Below are 18,022 nucleotides of genomic sequence, written 5' to 3'. Positions count from 1 at the left end.
CTTCAACTGCCGGCTGCTCTCGTGCTTCTCTTGAACTGCCAGCTGCTCTCCTGCTTCTCTTCAACTGCCGGCTCCTCTCACACATTTCTTCAACTGCCGGCTGCTCTCGTGCTTCTCTTCAACACCCAACTCCACTCGCGCTTCTCTTCAACTCCCGACTCCCCTCGTGCACCTCTTCAATAGCCTCTCACTCTCATGCCCCTCTTCAACTGCCGGTTGCTCTCGCGCTTCTCTTCAACTGCCAGCTCCTCTCGCGCTTCTGTTCAACTGCCGGCTGCTCTCGCACTTCTCTTGAACTGCCTGCTCCTAATGCACTTCTCTTCAACTCCCAGCTCCTCTGATGCTCTTTCTCAACTCCCGACTCCTCTGGTGCTGCTCTTCAACTGCCGGCTCCGCTCGCGCTTCTCTCGATCTGCCTGCTCCTCTCGCGTTTCTCTTGAACTGCCGGCTTCTCTCACACTTCTCTTGAACTGCCGGCTTCTCTCACGCTTCTCTTCAACTCCCAGCACCTGTAGCGCTTCTCTTCAACAACCGACTCCTCTTGCGCTTCTCTTCAAATCCTGACTGACCTCACGCGCCTCTTCGAGAGCTGGCTACTCTCACACCACTCTTCAACTGTCGGCTGCTCTCGTGCTTGTCTTCAACTGCCAGTTCCTCTCGTGCTTCTATTCAACTGCCGGCTGCTCTCGCACTTCTCTTCAACTGACAGCTCCTCTCACGCTTCTATTCAACTGCCGGGTGCTCTCACACTTCTCTTCAACTGCCAGCTCCTCACGCGCTTCTCTTCAACTGCTGGCTGCTCTAGCGTTTCTCTTCAACTGCCGGCTCCTCATTCGCTTCTCTTCAACTCCCAGCTTCTCTGATGCTCCTTCTCAACTCCCGACTCCTTTCACGCTTCTCTTCAACTGCCGGCTCCGCTCGCGCTTCTCTTCAACTGCCGGCTCCTCTCGCGCTTCTCTTCAACTGCCGGGTCCTCTCACGCTTTTCTTCAACTGCTGGCTCCTCTCGCACTTCTATTCAACTGCCGGCTGCTCTCGCACTTCTATTCAACTGCCGGCTGCTCTCGCACTTCTCTTCAACTGCCAGCACGTCACGCGCTTCTCTTCAACTGCTGGCTGCTCTAGCGTTTCTCTTCAACTGCCGGCTCCTCATTCGCTTCTCTTCAACTCTCGGCTTCTCTGATGCTCTTTCTCAACTCCGGACACCTTTCGCGCTTCTCTTCAACTGCCGGCTCCACTCGCGCTTCTCTTCAACTGCCAGCTCCTCTCGCGCTTCTCTTCAACTGCCAGCTACTCTCCGGCTTCTCTTCAACTCCCAGCTCCTCTAGCGCTTCTCTTCATATCCCTATTCCTCTCGCACTTCTGTTCAACTCTTGACTCCCCTTGCGCATCTCTTCTACCGCCGGCTCCTCTTGCACCCCTCTTCAACTGCCGGCTCCTCTCACACTTCTCTTCAACTGCCGGCTTCTCTCACGCTTCCCTTGAACTGCCGGCTTCTCTCGCGCTTCTCTTGAACTGCTGGCTTCTCTCACGCTTCTCTTGAACCGCCGGCTTCTCTCGCACTTCTCTTCAACTGCCAGCTTCTCTCACGCTTCCCTTGAACTGCCGGCTTCTCTCGCACTTCTCTTGAACTGCCGGCTTCTCTCACGCTTCTCTTGAACCGCCGGCTCCTCTTGCACCCCTCTTCAACTGCCGGCTCCTCTCGCGCTTCTCTTCAACTGCCGGCTCCTCTCGCACTTCTCTTCAACTGCTGGCTCCTCTCGTGCTTCTCTTCAACTGCCGGCTCCTCTCGCGCTTCTCTTGAACTGCCGGCTTCTCTCACGCTTCCCTTGAACCGCCGGCTTCTCTCGCGCTTCTCTTGAACTGCCGGCTTCTCTCACGCTTCTCTTGAACCGCCGGCTTCTCTCACACTTCTCTTGAACTGCCGGCTTCTCTCGCGCTTCTCTTGAACTGCCGGCTTCTCTCACGCTTCTCTTGAACTGCCGGCTTTTCTCGCGCTTCTCTAGAACTGCCGGCTTCTCTCGCGCTTCTCTCCAACTGCTGGCTTCTCTCGCGCTTCTCTTCAACTGCCGGCTCCTCTAGCGCTTCTTTTCAACACCCGACTCCTCTTGTGCTTCTCTTCAAATCCCGACTGCCCTCGCACGCCTCTTTGATAGCTGGCTACTCTCACGCTGCTCTTCAAATGCCGGCTCCGCTCTCACATTTCTCTTCAACTCTCGACTCCCCTCGCGCGTCTCTTCAACTGCCGGCTCCTCTCACGCCCCTCTTCAACTGCCGGCTCCTCTCACGCCCCTCTTCAACTGCCGGCTCCTCTCACCCTTTTCTTCAAATGACGGCTCCTCTTCAACTGCGGCTCCTCACGCTCTTCTCTTCAACTGCTGGATTCTCTCGCGCCTCAACTCTTGGCTCCTCGCAGGCTCATTCTTAACTTCCGACTCCTCTCGTGCTTCTCTTCAAATGCCGGCTCCTTTCGTGCTTCTATTCAACTGCCAGCTCCTTTCGTGCTTCTCTTCAACTGTCGGCTGCTCTTGCGCTTCTCTTCAACTCCCAGCTCTTCTAGTGCTTCTCTTCAACACCCGAATCCTCTTGCGCTTCTCTTCAAATCCCGACTGCCCTCGCACACCTCTTCGATAGCTGGCTACTCTCACGCCGCTCTTCAAATGCCGGCTCCTTTCGCGCTTCTCTTCAACTGCCGGCTCCTCTCGTGCTTCTCTTCAACTGCCAGCTCCTCACACTCTTCTCTTCAACTGCAGGTTCCTCACGCTCTTCTCTTCAACTGCAGGCTCCTCACACCCTTCTCTTCAACTCCCAACTCCTCTCACTCTTCTCTTCAACTGCTGGATTCTCTCACGCCTCAACTCTCGGCTCCTCGCAGGCTCATTCTTAACTTCCGACTCCTCTCGCGCTTCTATTCAACTGCTAGCGCCTCTTGTGCTTCTATTCAACTGCCGGCTGCTCTCGCACTTCTATTCTACTGCCGGCTGCTCTCGCACTTCTCTTCAACTGCCAGCTCCTCTCGCGCTTCTATTCAACTGCTGGGTGCTCTCACACTTCTCTTCAACTGCCAGTTCCTCACGCGCTTCTCTTCAACTGCCGGCTCCTCATTTGCTTCTCTTCAACTCCCGGCTTCTCTGATGCTCTTTCTCAACTCCCGACTCCTTTTGCGCTTCTCTTCAACTGCCGGCTCCGCTCGCGCTTCTCTTCAACTGCCGGCTGCTCTCGCGCTTCTCTTCAACTGCCAGCTCCTTTCGCGCTTCTCTTCAACTCCCGGCTCCTCTCACGCTTCTCTTCAGCTCCCGGCTCCTCTCGCGCTTCTATTCAACTGCTGGGTGCTCTCACACTTCTCTTCAACTGCCAGCTCCTCTCGCGCTTCTATTCAACTGCTGGGTGCTCTCACACTTCTCTTCAACTGCCAGCTCCTCTCGTGCTTCTCTTCAACTGCCGGCTCCTCATTTGCTTCTCTTCAACTCCCGGCTTCTCTGATGCTCTTTCTCAACTCCCGACTCCTTTTGCACTTCTCTTCAACTGCCGGCTCCGCTCGCGCTTCTCTTCAACTGCCGGCTCCGCTCGCGCTTCTCTTCAACTGCCGGCTGCTCTCGCGCTTCTCTTCAACTGCCAGCTCCTTTCGCGCTTCTCTTCAACTCCCGGCTCCTCTCGTGCTTCTCTTCAGCTCCCGGCTCCTCTCGCGCTTCTATTCAACTGCTGGGTGCTCTCACACTTCTCTTCAACTGCCAGCTCCTCTCGCGCTTCTATTCAACTGCTGGGTGCTCTCACACTTCTCTTCAACTGCCAGCTCCTCTCGTGCTTCTCTTCAACTGCCGGCTTCTCTGATGCTCTTTCTCAACTCCCGACTCCTTTTGCACTTCTCTTCAACTGCCGGCTCCGCTCGCGCTTCTCTTCAACTGCCGGCTCCGCTCGCACTTCTCTTCAACTGCCGGCTGCTCTCGCACTTCTCTTCAACTGCCAGCTCCTTTCGCGCTTCTCTTCAACTCCCGGCTCCTCTCGCGCTTCTCTTCAGCTCCTGGCTCCTCTCGCGCTTCTCTTCAACTCACGGCTCCTCTCGCGCTTCAACTCTTGGCTCCTCTTGCGCACCTTCTCAACTCTCGCCTCCTCTCACATTTCTCTTCAACTGCCGGCATTTCTCGCGCTTCTCTTCAACTACCGACTCCTCCCGCACCCCTTTTGAACTCCTGCCTCCTCTCGCGCCCCTCTTCAACTCCCAGCTCTTCTTCAACTGCCGTTTCCTTTCGTGCCCCTCGTCAACCGCTGGCTCCTCTCACGCTTCTCTTCAACTGCTGGCTCCTCTCGCCCTTCTCTTCAACTGCCAGCTGCTCTCACGCTTCTCTTCAACTCATGGCTCCTCTCGCGCTTCTTTTCAACTCCTGACTCCTCTCGCGCTTCTCTTCAACTGCCGGCTGCTCTCGCGCTTCTCTTCAACTCACGGCTCCTCTCGCACTTCTTTTCAACTCCTGACTCCCCTCGCGCTTCTCTTCCTTACTATTCAGAACGCACTTACTATTGAGAAATATTGAAGGAAGTTACTAAAATGATTTGTGTCTTCCCCATCCATCTCCATTCATCACCTCCGGGCCCAACTTCCTTTTGTAGCTTCAAAGCTTATTTCTTGGTCAGTGCAAACGTTTCCATTCTATTCTTTCTCCTTATAAACTGTCTTAGAATTCTCCTCATCAACCAGGTCATCAATATGAGGGGAATTAGAATCATCTGTGACATCAGGAGGAAAGTAGAGGCTGCAATTATACCAGGATTGTATGTCCCAATACAAGGCCTGAATTGTGTACTATCCCCCACCAGGGCTGATTATCCAGAGTGACAGTAGACCACTCTGGTTTAGTTGTAGGAGACAGAGGGTGATGACAGAAAGATGTTTCAGTGACTGGAAGCCAGTGTCCATTGGCTTACCACAGGGATCTCTACTGGGTCCCCTATTATTTGTCATTTATATAAACGACATAGATGACTATGTGGGGGGTATGATTAGTAAGTTTATGAATGACACAAAGATTGGCCGAGTGGTTAACAGTGAAGTTGAGTGTCTTGGGCTACAGGAAGATATAGACGGGATGGTCAAATGGGCCGATAAGTGGCAGATGGAATTTAACCCTGAAAAGTGTGAGGTGATACACTTTGGAAGGAGTAATTTGACAAAGAAGTATTCAATGAACGGCATAACACTAGCAAGTTCTGAAGAACAAAGGGACCTTAGTTTGTGTGTGCATAGATCTCTGAAGGTGGAGGGGCATGTTGGTGGGGTGGTGAAAAATATGGGACACTTGCCTTTATCAATCGAGGCATAGATTACAAAAGTAGAGAGGTCATGTTGGAATTGTATAGAACCTTGGTGAGGCAACAGCTGGAGTACTGTGTGCAGTTCTGGTCACCACATTATAGGAGGGATGTGATTGCACTGGAGGGGTTGCAGAGGAGATTCACCAGAATGTTGCCTGGGATGAAACATTTAAGTTATGAAGAGAGGATGGTTAGACTTGGGTTGTTTTCGTTGGAGCAGAGAAGACTGAGGGGTGACCTGATCGCTGCGTACAAGATTATGAGGGGCATGGACAGGGTGGATAGGGAACAGCTGTTCTGCTTAGTTGAAGGGTCAGTCACAAGGGGACACAAGTTCAAGGTGAGGGGCAGGAGGTTTAGGGGGGATATGAGGAAAAAATTTTTTACCCAGAGGATGGTGATGGTCTGGAATGTGCTGCCTGGGAGGGTGGTGGAGGCGGGTTGCCTCACATCCTTTAAAAAGTACCTGGATAAACACTTGGCACGTCATAACATTCAAGGCTATGGGCTGGTAAATGGGATTAGGTAGATAGGTCAGGTGTTTCTCACATGTCAGTGCAGACGCAATGGACCGAAGGGTCTCTTTTGCACTGTGATTCTGTGATTCACTCAGTAAAACGCTGGAGTGTTTGGATGATTTTTTATTCCATTTAACTGATAATTAATTCTGTCGGCACTTGGTAAAAACCAGGAGGAATATTGAGAAGTGCTCCCTTCAGGATGAAAATCTAGTGGTGAAACCCCAATGATTTTAAAGTCTACGGCCTTAAGTACTCGGCCACACTGATCCCATAGTCACACATCCCTATTGTTCATATAAAATCATAGATGGCTACAGAAGCAGGTAATTTGGCCCAGTGTGTCCATGCTGACTCTCTGGAAGAGAATTGCCTCCTAATCAGGTATGACATTTTGTGATTCAAATGTTAGATCAATTTCTCTGCCACATGGCGATGCTTTTCAGCCAAATTGTACTTCCACAAGGAATATAAGAACATAAGAAATAGGAGCAGGAGTAGGCCATTCGGCCCATCAAGCCTGCCTCACCATTCAATAAGATAATGGATGATCTGCCCCAGGCCTCAAATCCTTTTTCGTGCCAGCTCCTCATAGCCCTCAACTCCCCAATATTTCAAAAATCTAAATACTTTCAGTGATCGAACCTCCACAACTCTCAGGGGTGGAAAATTCCAGACATTTACTTCCCTCTGAGAGAAGAAATTCCTTCACATTTCAGTTTTAAATGAGTGTCCCCTTATTCTGTAACTATGTTCCCTTTTTCGAGATTCTCCCACTAGTGGAAACATCTTATCAACATCTACCCTGTCAAACCCCCTCAGAATCTTGTACGTTTCAATAAGATCACCCTTCATTCTTCTCAACTCTAATGAATAAAGGCCTAACCTGTTTAGCCGTTCTTGATATGTCAACCCCTTCATCCCAGGAATCAGTCTCGTGAATCTCTTTTGAACTGCCTCCAATGCCAGTATATCCTTTCTTAAATATGGGGGCCAAAACTGTACACAGTAGTCTAGGTGTGGCCTCAGCAACAGCCTGTAACAAGACTTCTCTATTTTTAAACTCCAACCCCCTAGTAATACAGGCCAAAATTCCATTTGCCTTCTTAATTACTTGCTGCATCTGCATGGTAACTTTTTGTGTTTCATGCACAAGAACACCTAGATCCCTGTGTGCTGCACTTTTTTGGATTCTCTCTTCATTTAAATAATAGCCTGCCTTTTGACTCTTCCTATCTAAGTGCATGACCTCACACTTTCCTACATTAAACTCCATCTGCCAAGTTTTTGCCCACTCACTCAACCTGTCCATATCCCCTTGCAGATTCCTTATGCCCTCATCACAACATACCCTCCCACCTACTTTTACATCCTCAGCAAATTTGGATACATTGCACTCTGCCCTGCCTCCAAGTCATTTATATAGATAGTAAATAATTGAGGGCCTAGGACTAATCCTTGTGTCTTTCCACAAGCTACGTCTTTCCAACCTGAAAAGAAGGTTCTGAAGTGCAATGAGACTGCACTGTTTGGCATTCTAGGTCATTCACCTTAGCGCTGCACAATATTTGTGTCATATAATTGTTATTATGTTTACTTCACACACAGAATGACCCTGCACTGTAACAGCAGAGCTGGCAATGTTGGGCAGATATTCCCTTGGCACTTTAAGTACCCATTGACAACCCAATGTGTGACAATGAATGGTGATGAGCTGAAAGCAATGATGGCTTCCTCCCTGGATGTTCTGGAACAAAGATGCAAGGCATGGAATTGAATATGAGCTTTGTTTGCCTGTGCACAGATACCGTCTGACGTGTTGAGTTTTTTCAGCAATTTCAGCTTTTGCTGGAGATGCCTGAGCTACGTTGGATGGCAATTAAATTATGCTTTGGTTGAGATTTCCTACTTCTGCCAGTTCGTTGGTTTAGGAATGTGATTCTCACTTTGAGTGATTCTCTCAAAGAGTATGTGAGCAGTCCTGGCTTCAAATCCAGAGCTAGACCTCTGGTGTTGTCTCCTATAGTTCCTGTTACAGATTGTGCTTTATTCGTATGTATGTGGTGCATGTGGGGTTGGTTTCCTGGGGTTTGGTTTTGTGAACCTGAGCACATGCTGCAGGGAATCTATTGGCACAACCCGCAGGCAAGAAAATTAAGGTACATTTTTTAAGGGTCTGACCATGTAAATAGATGTTCACTTTATTCCTATTCACCAATTCAGGCGAGCCTAGGCTGGTGGGTTCAGACAGCTGGCTGCATGTCTCCAATTGTAATCCTGTCTGAGACAATAGGAGGACTGACAGAGCTGGAAACCCACAGCTTCCTTATCATTTAACCACAGTTTATTTATATTCTAGGAATTACACTCAGCAGAGTGTGAGTCATTTCACCCTCTTCAGAATTCCACTTAATAGGGGGTTAAGGCTCAGGAAAGTTAGACAGGCCTGAAACCAACTGCTGGGCAGCGAGTATCAAAGTGCAGAGTCATTGTTGAGTGTTTGTTGGGTGGAAATTTGTTAAGAGATGTCGTGATTGAGTAGATGTTTGTTTGGATAGAAATGTTTGATGTTAAGCATTTATGTTCACTTCACAGGGAAGTGAACCAACTACAATGCCAAATTGGAGAATTGAAATGACCTGTGACCTGGATCTTAACGCTGTTCTCCTGGACCCTGGCCTCCCACATTGTTCGAAAGCAGCTCAAGATACACTCGATGAACAGCACATCATCTTTTGACTCTTTACAACCTTCACACTCAGACTGAGTTCAACAATTTTCATTGCAAATGTGGCCCCCATTTTGTTTTCCTTTGTATTTGTTTTTTTTTTTCTCGTTTACTGTTTCTTTTTTGTTTTCAGATGGCACTTGTTCATCATTCTGCCATTGACAGGTCCTCCAGGCGCATCTTCTGTTTCTTTGTTTCACCCAATGCTCTGAATGGCCTCATTCTGTGGTGTAATAATTCATGAATATATCTTTATCTCACCCTGAGGCCATGCACCACAAACTGTTTTGTCATGTACGCATTTAGGCAGTAAGGTGCATGCAAAGAGACAGGCAACTGTGCCGGAGTGAAATGGAGAGTGAGTGGTGAATTTAGCTCACGTAGTAAGTTCTGGTAAGTCCTTTTCAGGTTTAACTATAGATTAAGAATCAAGACTTGACATAAGTAAGTTAGGTTAGCTTGTTAAGTAGGGAAATGCTTGCAGTAGCAGCTATCTGTCAATCACCTGAAAGTATTTGGTTCAAAGGGTGTTGATTACTGTTGCAGGAAGCTAAACTAGCTAGTGATTCATCACAGGGTCTATAAAAGAGACAGGCTTTTCAAACCACAAAGTCAGTAAGGAGTGTGCTAGGAGACAGGTGACTGTGTCAGAGTGAGACGGAGACCAAGTGAGCAGTGAATTAGGGCCACATGGGAATTCTGTGCATGGGGAAAGAGATGTGGTTTACAAAGGAATTATTCTAAGTTGGGAACAGGAGCAGCTGAGCAGAAATATGCTTGGGTGTAAACCTCACTTTCGGAGCAGAGCTTGAAAAAAAAATTGAACAGTGACATCACAGGAAAACAGTAAGTTCATTGGTTGGTATGAAATTGCTGTTAGGCAATGTCTTTAAACAGCCGTAAATTAGAGAAACCTATTACTTTTGAAGAAGTAGCTACTTGGATTTGAGTAAGAAACACTAGGAATAAGAGGTCAGGGCCAGTAACGTGAATAAGTATAAGTAAACCAATGTAAAATAAAGTTAACATAAGGAAAGTGAAGTTACGACATGCCAGAGCAGCTCGGTCATGTGGAATTCATGTCCTGTAATATGTGGGAATTCTTGGACACTACTAAAATTCTGCAGATGCTGGAAATCTGAAATAAAAATAAGAAATGCTGGAGAAACTCAGCATATCTGGCAGCATCTGTGGAGAGAGAAACAGGGTTAACGTTTTGAGTCCATATGACTTCTTCAGAAGAAGTGGAAATGATTCACTCGGCTATCATATTCGCTGACACAACAACACAGTTAGACCTGAGAGACCATGCGGATATTGCATTTGTGCCAAGGGATTTCCTTGCTTTGCCCTCCTGTTAACACTCCAGATTTAAATGCTTTGGTCCAAAATTGCTACATTCCTACTGACAACACGGAGTTTGAATGTTCTTTGCATGGGAAGAAAAGTCACTTGTTCACACTGCCGACTGAGACTCCAGTGAGTTCACATCTAACAATAGGGGTTTGTTCTGTTGTTAATTATACCCGGGACAGAACTATGGCGGAAGGCCAGTGCACTTTGGTTGCCGTATTAATTGGCTTAATAATTTTATATCTTGGTCCTGTGGATCCATTCAGCATCAGTTCACAAAACATAAGTTTCTCTTGAACAAAATCATGGTTCAATGGCGGCCGGTTTAGCCAGCATTCGCCGCGGGGAAGAATGTCTCCTATTTTTTAATTCATTCACGGGATGTGGGCAGTGCTGGCGCGGCCCGCATTTATTGCCCATTTATCCTCTCAAGAGGAGATCCTTGCGCAGGCGTGGTACCAGGCAGTGTAAGAACATTCGCAATGTGAGCTCAAGCTGGAGCATGCGCAGCACTGTCCGTAGCTGATAGAAAGACTGAGAAATGGCGGAGTACAGGCGAGGGTAGGGAGCCGGTGAGTGGGGAGGAATGGAAGTGGCGCAGTTGGTGGGGAGCTTAATGAACACCCAGTGCAAGCCTGAAATCGTGAATAAGGAGTTACTGATCTTGTGGTCGAATTGAACGAGGCGGCAGCAGGTGGGGCCTGCTCTGCTTTTGCAGAGAGGCCCGAGTAAACGGCCGCCATTTGTATAGGGGGCAATGTGCAGTTGTGCAGGCATAATGAGTAATGGGCATGCGCTGCCGCCATCTTTCTAGGGGCAATGTGCAGTAATGCGCACGCGCTGTCCTCGGTCTTTTCCCGCAGGAGGAATGTTGTGAATTTCTCTCCTGCACTGATAGGGATGGGTTTTGGAAACTCCTTTGCCGGGGTTTAGAAGCGGACAATTTACACGCAGCAAACACAAGCCAAGAGAAATGTTTGTCTCCTCTGAATGCCTGTCCTGGACTGACAGTCATGGATTTTGGAAATTTCTTTTCCAGGGTATTCGAGGCAGAGGATTGATGGACGGGAAACTCAAACCAAACATCACATCAAGATCTGACAGAGTCATGTGATTCATCAGGACCTGAATATCATCAGACTTTTAATTGGAAGGTAAACAGTTTATCTATTCTGCCTGTGTGCAAAGATTTCAAGTAAGAGTAAGAATAATTAACTGGGGGAAAGCCAACTTCAATGGGGTAAGAATAGATCTGACCAAGGTAAGTTGGAATTTCAAAGGGTCTCGAGTATAAAAACAGGGAAGTATTGCTAAAACTATACAAGGCACTAGTTAGATCACACCTGGAATATTGTAAACAGTTTTTATAAGAACTAGGAGCAGGAGTAGGCAATTCAGCTCCGCGAGCCTGCCCTGCCATTCAATACGATCATGGCTGATCTCTTTTTGGCCTCAACTCCAATTTCCCGCCCTCTCCCCATAACCTTTCAACACATTGCTAATTAAACATCTGTCTATCACCTCCTTAAATTTATTCAGCGTCCTGGCATCTACTGCACTGAGGTAATGAATTCCACAGATTCACGACCTTTTGAAAAATGTAATTCCTCCTCATCTGTGATTTAAATCTACCTCCCCTTATCCTAAAACTATGGTTTCTCATTCTAGAATGCCCCACAAGGTGAAGCATCTGCTCCACGTCTACTTTGTCTCTCCCCTTTTGCATCTTATACACCTCAACTAGATCTCCTCTCATCCTTCTAAACTCTAGCGAGTATAGGCCTAAACTGCTCAATCTCTCCTCATAAGACAAGCCCTGCATCTCTGGAATCAATCTAGTTAAATTCTTCTGAACCTCCTTCAATGCAACTACATCCTTCCTCAAGTAAGGGAACCAAAACTGTGCACAGTATTCCAGGTGCGGTCTCACCAATGCCTTGTACAGTTGCAACAACACTTCCCTATTTTTATACTCTATTCCCTTAGCAATAAATGCCAAAAATCCATTTGGCTTCCTTATTATCTGCTGTACCTGCACACTAGGTTTCAGTGACTCATGCACGAGGACATCCAGATCCCCTTGCACTGAAGCATTTTGAAGTTTCTCCCCATTTAAATAATAAGTCGCCTTTTTATTCTCCTGACCAAAATCGATAACCTCACACTTATCCACGTTAAACTCCATCTGCCAAATTCTGGCCCATTCACCTAACCTGTCCATATCCATTTGTAAATTTCTTATTTCTTCATTGCAACTTACTTTCACACCTATTTTGGTGTCATTTGCAAATTTAGCTATTGTACCTTCTACCCCTGAATCCAAGTCATTAATATAGAATGTAAATAGTTGGGGCCCAAGGACCGAACCCTGTGGCTGTGTTGTTACAGCTTGCCATCCAGAAAAAGACTCATTTATCCCAACTCTCTGCTTTCTGTTGGTTACCCAATCCTCTATCCAAGGTTATATATTACCCCTAACTCCGTGTGATCTTATCTTGTGTATTAATCTTTCGTGCAGCACATTATCAAAGGCCTTCTGGAAGTCCAGATATACTACATCTACAGGATCCCCATTATCCACTTTGCTTGTCACATCTTCAAAGAAATCTAGAAAATTAGTCAAACATGATTTACTCTTCATAAAACCATGCTGACTCTGATGGATTGCATTTTGACTTTCCAAATACCCCATTACTACTTCCTTAATAATGGATTCCAACAATTTCCCAAAGACAGAGGTTAAACTAACTGGTCTATAGCTTCCTACTTTCTGCCTCCCCCCACCCCCCTCCCCCCTTTTCTTGAATAAGGGCATTATATTAGCATTTTTCCAACCACTGAAACCTTTACAGCATCCAGGGAATTTTGGAATATTATAGCCAATGCATCCACTATCTCCATTGTCACTTCCTTTAAGACCCTGGGATGTAGGCCATCAGCTCCTGGGGACTTGTTATCTTTTAATCCCAATAGTTTGCTCAGTTCTTCTTCTCTAGTGATGGTGATTGTTCTAAGTTCCTCCTTCTCTATACCCTCTGCACTGCCTATTAGTATTGGGGTGGTACTAGTGTCCTCTACTGTGAAAACTGAGGCAAAATATTGATTAAGCGTCTCTGCCATTTCTGCATTCCCCACTATTAACTTCCCAGTCTCACCCTCCAAGGGACCAACATTCACTTTAGCTACTCTCTATCTTTTTATGTACTTGCAGAAGCTTTTGCTATCAGTTTTTACATTTTGCGCTAGTTTTCTTTGATAATTTACCTTTGCTCTTTTTATTATTTTTTTGGTAACCCTTTGTTGATCTTTAAAAGTTTCCCAATCTTTGTCCCTTTATCTAAGGAAAGATATGCTGGCATTGGAGGCAGTCCAGAGAGTATTCACTCGGTTGATCCCGGGTATGGAGGGATTTTCTTATGAGGAGAGATTGAGTAGGTAGTGCCTGTACTCATTGGAGTTTCGAAGAATGAGAGATGACCTTGTTGAAACATATAAAATTCTTAGGGCTCTTGACAGGTTAGATACTGAGAGGTTGTTTCCCCTTGTGAGAGAGTCTAGGATCAGGGCGCATAATCTCAGAGGGTTGTCCATTTAAGACAGAGATGAGGAGGAATTTCTTTTCTCAGAGGATAGTGAATCTGTGGAACTCTTTATCGCAGAGGGCTGTAGAGGTTGGGTTGTTAAGTATATTCAAGGCTGAGATAGACAGATTTTTAATCAGTATAGGTATCAATGGTTATGGAGAAAAGGCAGGAAAGTGGAGTTGAGGATTCTCAGATCAGCCATGATCTCATTGAATGGCGGAGCATATTCGATGGGGTGAATGGCTGACTTCTGCTCCTACGTCTTATAGTCTTATGAATCAAAGGTTGGCAGGTGAAACTGTAATTGAGCAATGCACTGCCTTTAAAGAAGAGAGAGTTCTGACACAGTAAAGACATATTCCCACGAAGGGGAAATGTAGAGTAAACAAATCCACACCCCCCTCGATGAGAAAAGAGATAGAGATTGAGGTAAAGGAAAAAAAGTGTGCTTATGACACATGTCAGCTGGATAATAAAACCAAGAACCAAGCTGAATAGAGAAGATTCAGAGGGCTTTGGAAAACCAAATATGAGAAGCAGAGAGAGCGCATGAAAAGAGACTGAAAGCAAACGTGGAAATAAATCAAGAAGTCTTCTATGGGCATATAAACAGAAAAAGGGTGTTACAAGGAGGAGAGGGGCAATTAGGGACCAAAAAGATGACTTACACATGGAGGCAGCATGCATGGATGAGGTATTAAATGAATATTTTGCACCTGCCTTTATCAAGGGAAAATATGCTGCACGGGTAATTGTGAAAGCGGAGATAGTTCAGACTCTTGTGGGGTTTAAAATTGATAAGGAGGAGATATTGGATCGGCTGTCTAATCAAGCTGACAAAGCCCCGGAACTGGATGAGATGCATCCAAGGATATTGAGGGAAATTAGAGTGGAAATTGTGGAAGTGCTGGCCATAATTTTCCAGCCTTCCTGAGATTCAGAGTTGCTGACACAGGGACTGGAGAATTGCAAATGTTACACCTTTGTTCAGAAAAGGTGTAAAGAGAAGCCCAACAACTACAGACCAGTCAGTTTAATCTCGGTGCTGGGGAAGCTTCCAGAAATGGTCATTCAGGACAAATTTAATAGTCACTTGAGCAAATGTGGGTTAATTAAAGAAAGCCAGCATGGATTTGTTAAGATAAAGTCACGTTTAACTAAGTTGCTTAAGGATTTTGATGAGGTAACAGAAGCCTGTGGAGGCTGGGTCACTGAGTTTATTCAAGAAAGAAATTGATCATTTTTTGGATATTAGGGACATCAAGGGGTATAGAGGCATTGAGATAGAGGAACAGAAAATGATCATATTGAATGGCAGAGCAGGCTTGAAGGGCCGAATGGCCTACTCGTGCTCTTAGTTTCTATGTTTCTGAAGGACATTCGTGAACCAGTTGGATATTTTGATAATCCAGCAGTTTTCATGGTCACTTTTTCCTGGTGCCAGCCCCATAAATTACCACATTCACTCAGCTCAATTTCACAACCTGCCTTTGTGTTTTTGTGGGTGTTCTCTCACTCCCTTTTTCTGTTTTAAATACATTTCGCAGGGTACTAGGAGGAGAGGATTTGCAGTCGGGCAGCTCAAACCAAACATCACACCAGGATCTGACAGAGTTGCCCAATTTATCACAACCTAAATATCATTGAATTTTGAACATGGAAGGAAAAAGCACCATTCACAGTGGAGGGAAACCGTACACGTGTTCTGTGTGTGGACGAGGCTTCAACCGATCATCTGACCTGTCAAAACATAAATGCCATCACAACGGGATGAAACCGTGGAAATGTGGGGATTGTGGGAAGGGATTCAAATCCCCGTCTGACCTGGAAAGTCATTGGCGCACTCACACTGGGGAGAAACCGTTCACCTGCTCCGAGTGTGGGAAGGGATTCACTCGTTCATCCTATCTGCTGATACACCAGCGAGTTCACTCTGGGGAAAGGCCATTCACCTGCTCTAAGTGTGGGAAGGGATTCATTCAGTCATCCAACCTGCGGACACACCAGCGAGTTCACACTGAGGAGAGGCCTTTTAAATGTCCGGACTGCGGGAAGTGCTATAAAGGTTCCATGGAACTGAGGCGCCATCGACGTGTTCACACTGACGAGAGACCATTCAGGTGCTCTCACTGTGGGACTGGGTTCAGGTGGTTGTCTCAACTCACTGCACACAAGCACAGTCACACTGGGGAGAGGCCATTCACCTGCTTTGTTTGTGGGAAGGGATTCACTCAGTCATCCAACCTTCTGAGACACCAGCATGGTCACAGTGATGAGAGGCCATTCACCTGCTCCATGTGTGGGAAGGGATTCACTCAGCAATCCCATCTGCTGACACACCAGCGAGTTCACACTGACGAGAGACCTTTTAAATGCCCAGACTGTGGGAAGTGTTTTAAAAGCTCCCAGGACCTGATATCCCATCAACGTGCTCACACTGATGAGAAACCATTCAGGTGCTCTCACTGCAGGACTGGGTTCAGGCAATCATCTCAACTCATTGTACATCAGCGAGTTCATACTGGGGAATGGCTGTTCACCTCCCCTGAGTGTGGGAAGGGATTAACTCCGTTATCTATCCTGTTAACACACCACCGGGTTCAGACTGGGGGGCGACCATTCATCTGCCTTGAGTGTGGGAAGGGATTCACTCACCCATCCAACCTTCTGAGACACGAGCGAGTTCATACTGGGGAGAGACCGTTCACTTGTTCTGAATGTGGGAAGGGATTTAAGCAATCATCCAACCTGCTGACACACCAGCGAGTTCACACTGGGGAGAGACCATTTACATGCTCTGAATGTGGGAAGGGGTTTGCTTATTTATCTACACTGCTGAGACACCAGCAAGTTCACAAGTAACGACAATGGCTGGATTTTGCTGTTAATCATATCCAGGACTGAACTATGTTTTTTGGGCTCTTCTTTGGTGATAATAAACTGCAACCCAGTTATGGGGACTAATATTGTCAATAAAGTTCAAATAAATGACCTTTGTGTTAAAAACAGTGTCAAGTCTTTTTAATATCTCCAACACAAGTTAGTTCCTTTTGAAGGGCTCTCCCTCTCCGCTGTCTCCTCCGTCCTAATCCCCAACAAGTGTGAGGAGCTCACGGAGCTTCTTTGTCACTAAGATTGAGACAATTCGATCAGCTGCCTCTGCTGCTGCCCTCCCTTCCACTAACCCATTCTTGATGCCAATGCCCGTGCTAACCCCCAACCCATCCTTAACCACCCTTTCCTCTCCAAAATCCTTGTCATCTCCCAAATCTATGCCGATAAACCCTGGGACTCCATGTGCGAATCGCTCCAATTAAACTTTTGCTCCTGCCACAGTATTGAAACAGCTCTTAGAAAAGTCACAAATTGTATCCTACGTGAATGTGACTGAGATTAAACTATCTCCCATTGTCCTTCTCAGCCAGTTTGCAGTCTTTGGCACCATTGACCAAACCACCCTCCTCCAATACCTCTCCACTGTTGTCCAGCTGGGTGGGATTGCACACTCCTGATTCCTTTCTTATCTGTCTCATTGTAGCCAGAGAATCACTGGCAGTGACTGTGATTGTTTGAATTAAATTTTTGCATAATCACTTGGTAAGTGATTAGGTGTCAGTGAGCTTTGACAGAAAATTGTTCTATTACCATCCTCACAGTAACTGTATCTTCCAGACCAAATGATTCTATCTATCCCAGCCTTTCTGGAGAAGATCACCAGAGAAGAATGAAGACATTACAATCCAGAACCCAAGCTCAGAGTGATACAAACATCTGATAAATCCAATTAAAACGCTGAGTATAGCAGAACAATGATGTGTTAGTCTGCTCCAAGTTTATCAACAGAGATTGATGATTATCAATCATAAGAAATAGGAACATTATCAGAACATACTTAAGTGTGAACAAGAATTCACCTTTGTTGTTAAATGTTAACTGAATGTAACATCTTACAGCTATGTGACATTAGCTCTTCCCCTCTACAGTCTAAAACTAGACAGAATCTTCCACTTGCTCCCATTTCCAGCCCTGATGGTTCAGAAAGCTTCCCTCAAACCCGCACATTCCGGCTGATTGATGCTGATTTGTGTAAGATTATTAAAGGCTCTTGCAGCGTGACCTCCATTACTAACAGTTGGTCAAATCTACATTTCAGATGGAATCAAGCCCAACAATTATTTTCTCTGCTCTGGTACTAGCAGGATTTTTCCCCACACTTTCCAATCACCCACTGCCAACAGAAAACAGCGACAGCATCTTCAATCAGCGGGTCACTGCCCATCTCTGGGATGCAAGATACTCCAACTGGGTCCAAACCTTCTCATACACCAACTGTCCTTTTTGTTCTTTCCTTGTCTCTCCTATCCCTGTCCCTGTATTTGTTTAAAACCTGTTACATCTCTTACATTTACTAGTTCTGATGGAAGGTCATTGATCAGAGACATTAACTCTGTTTCTCTCTCCACAGATGCTGCCTGATCATTTGCTGAGCATTGCCAGCATTGTCTGATTGTAAAGCTAGGATTCACTCTG

The 18,022-nt window shown here is 46.4% G+C and overlaps 1 protein-coding gene across 1 annotated transcript; it reads left to right on the top strand.

Moving 5' to 3' along the window:
• The first annotated feature begins 10,419 nt into the window (after window positions 1-10,419).
• Window positions 10,420-16,458, top strand: LOC121270400 (zinc finger protein 229-like). Its single transcript, XM_041175709.1, has 3 exons — window positions 10,420-10,480; window positions 10,948-11,062; window positions 15,040-16,458. The coding sequence occupies exon 3, from the start codon at window positions 15,149-15,151 to the stop codon at window positions 16,352-16,354; it is 1,206 nt and encodes a 401-aa protein (XP_041031643.1). The 5' UTR covers window positions 10,420-10,480; window positions 10,948-11,062; window positions 15,040-15,148; the 3' UTR covers window positions 16,355-16,458.
• Window positions 16,459-18,022: the final 1,564 nt, after the last annotated feature.

The sequence above is a fragment of the Carcharodon carcharias genome, chromosome 27 (assembly GCF_017639515.1).
Source record: "Carcharodon carcharias isolate sCarCar2 chromosome 27, sCarCar2.pri, whole genome shotgun sequence".
Taxonomy (NCBI): Eukaryota; Metazoa; Chordata; class Chondrichthyes; order Lamniformes; family Lamnidae; genus Carcharodon; species Carcharodon carcharias.
Note: the sequence above shows the minus strand (reverse complement) of the source record. Positions and strands in the feature narration are given on the sequence as shown.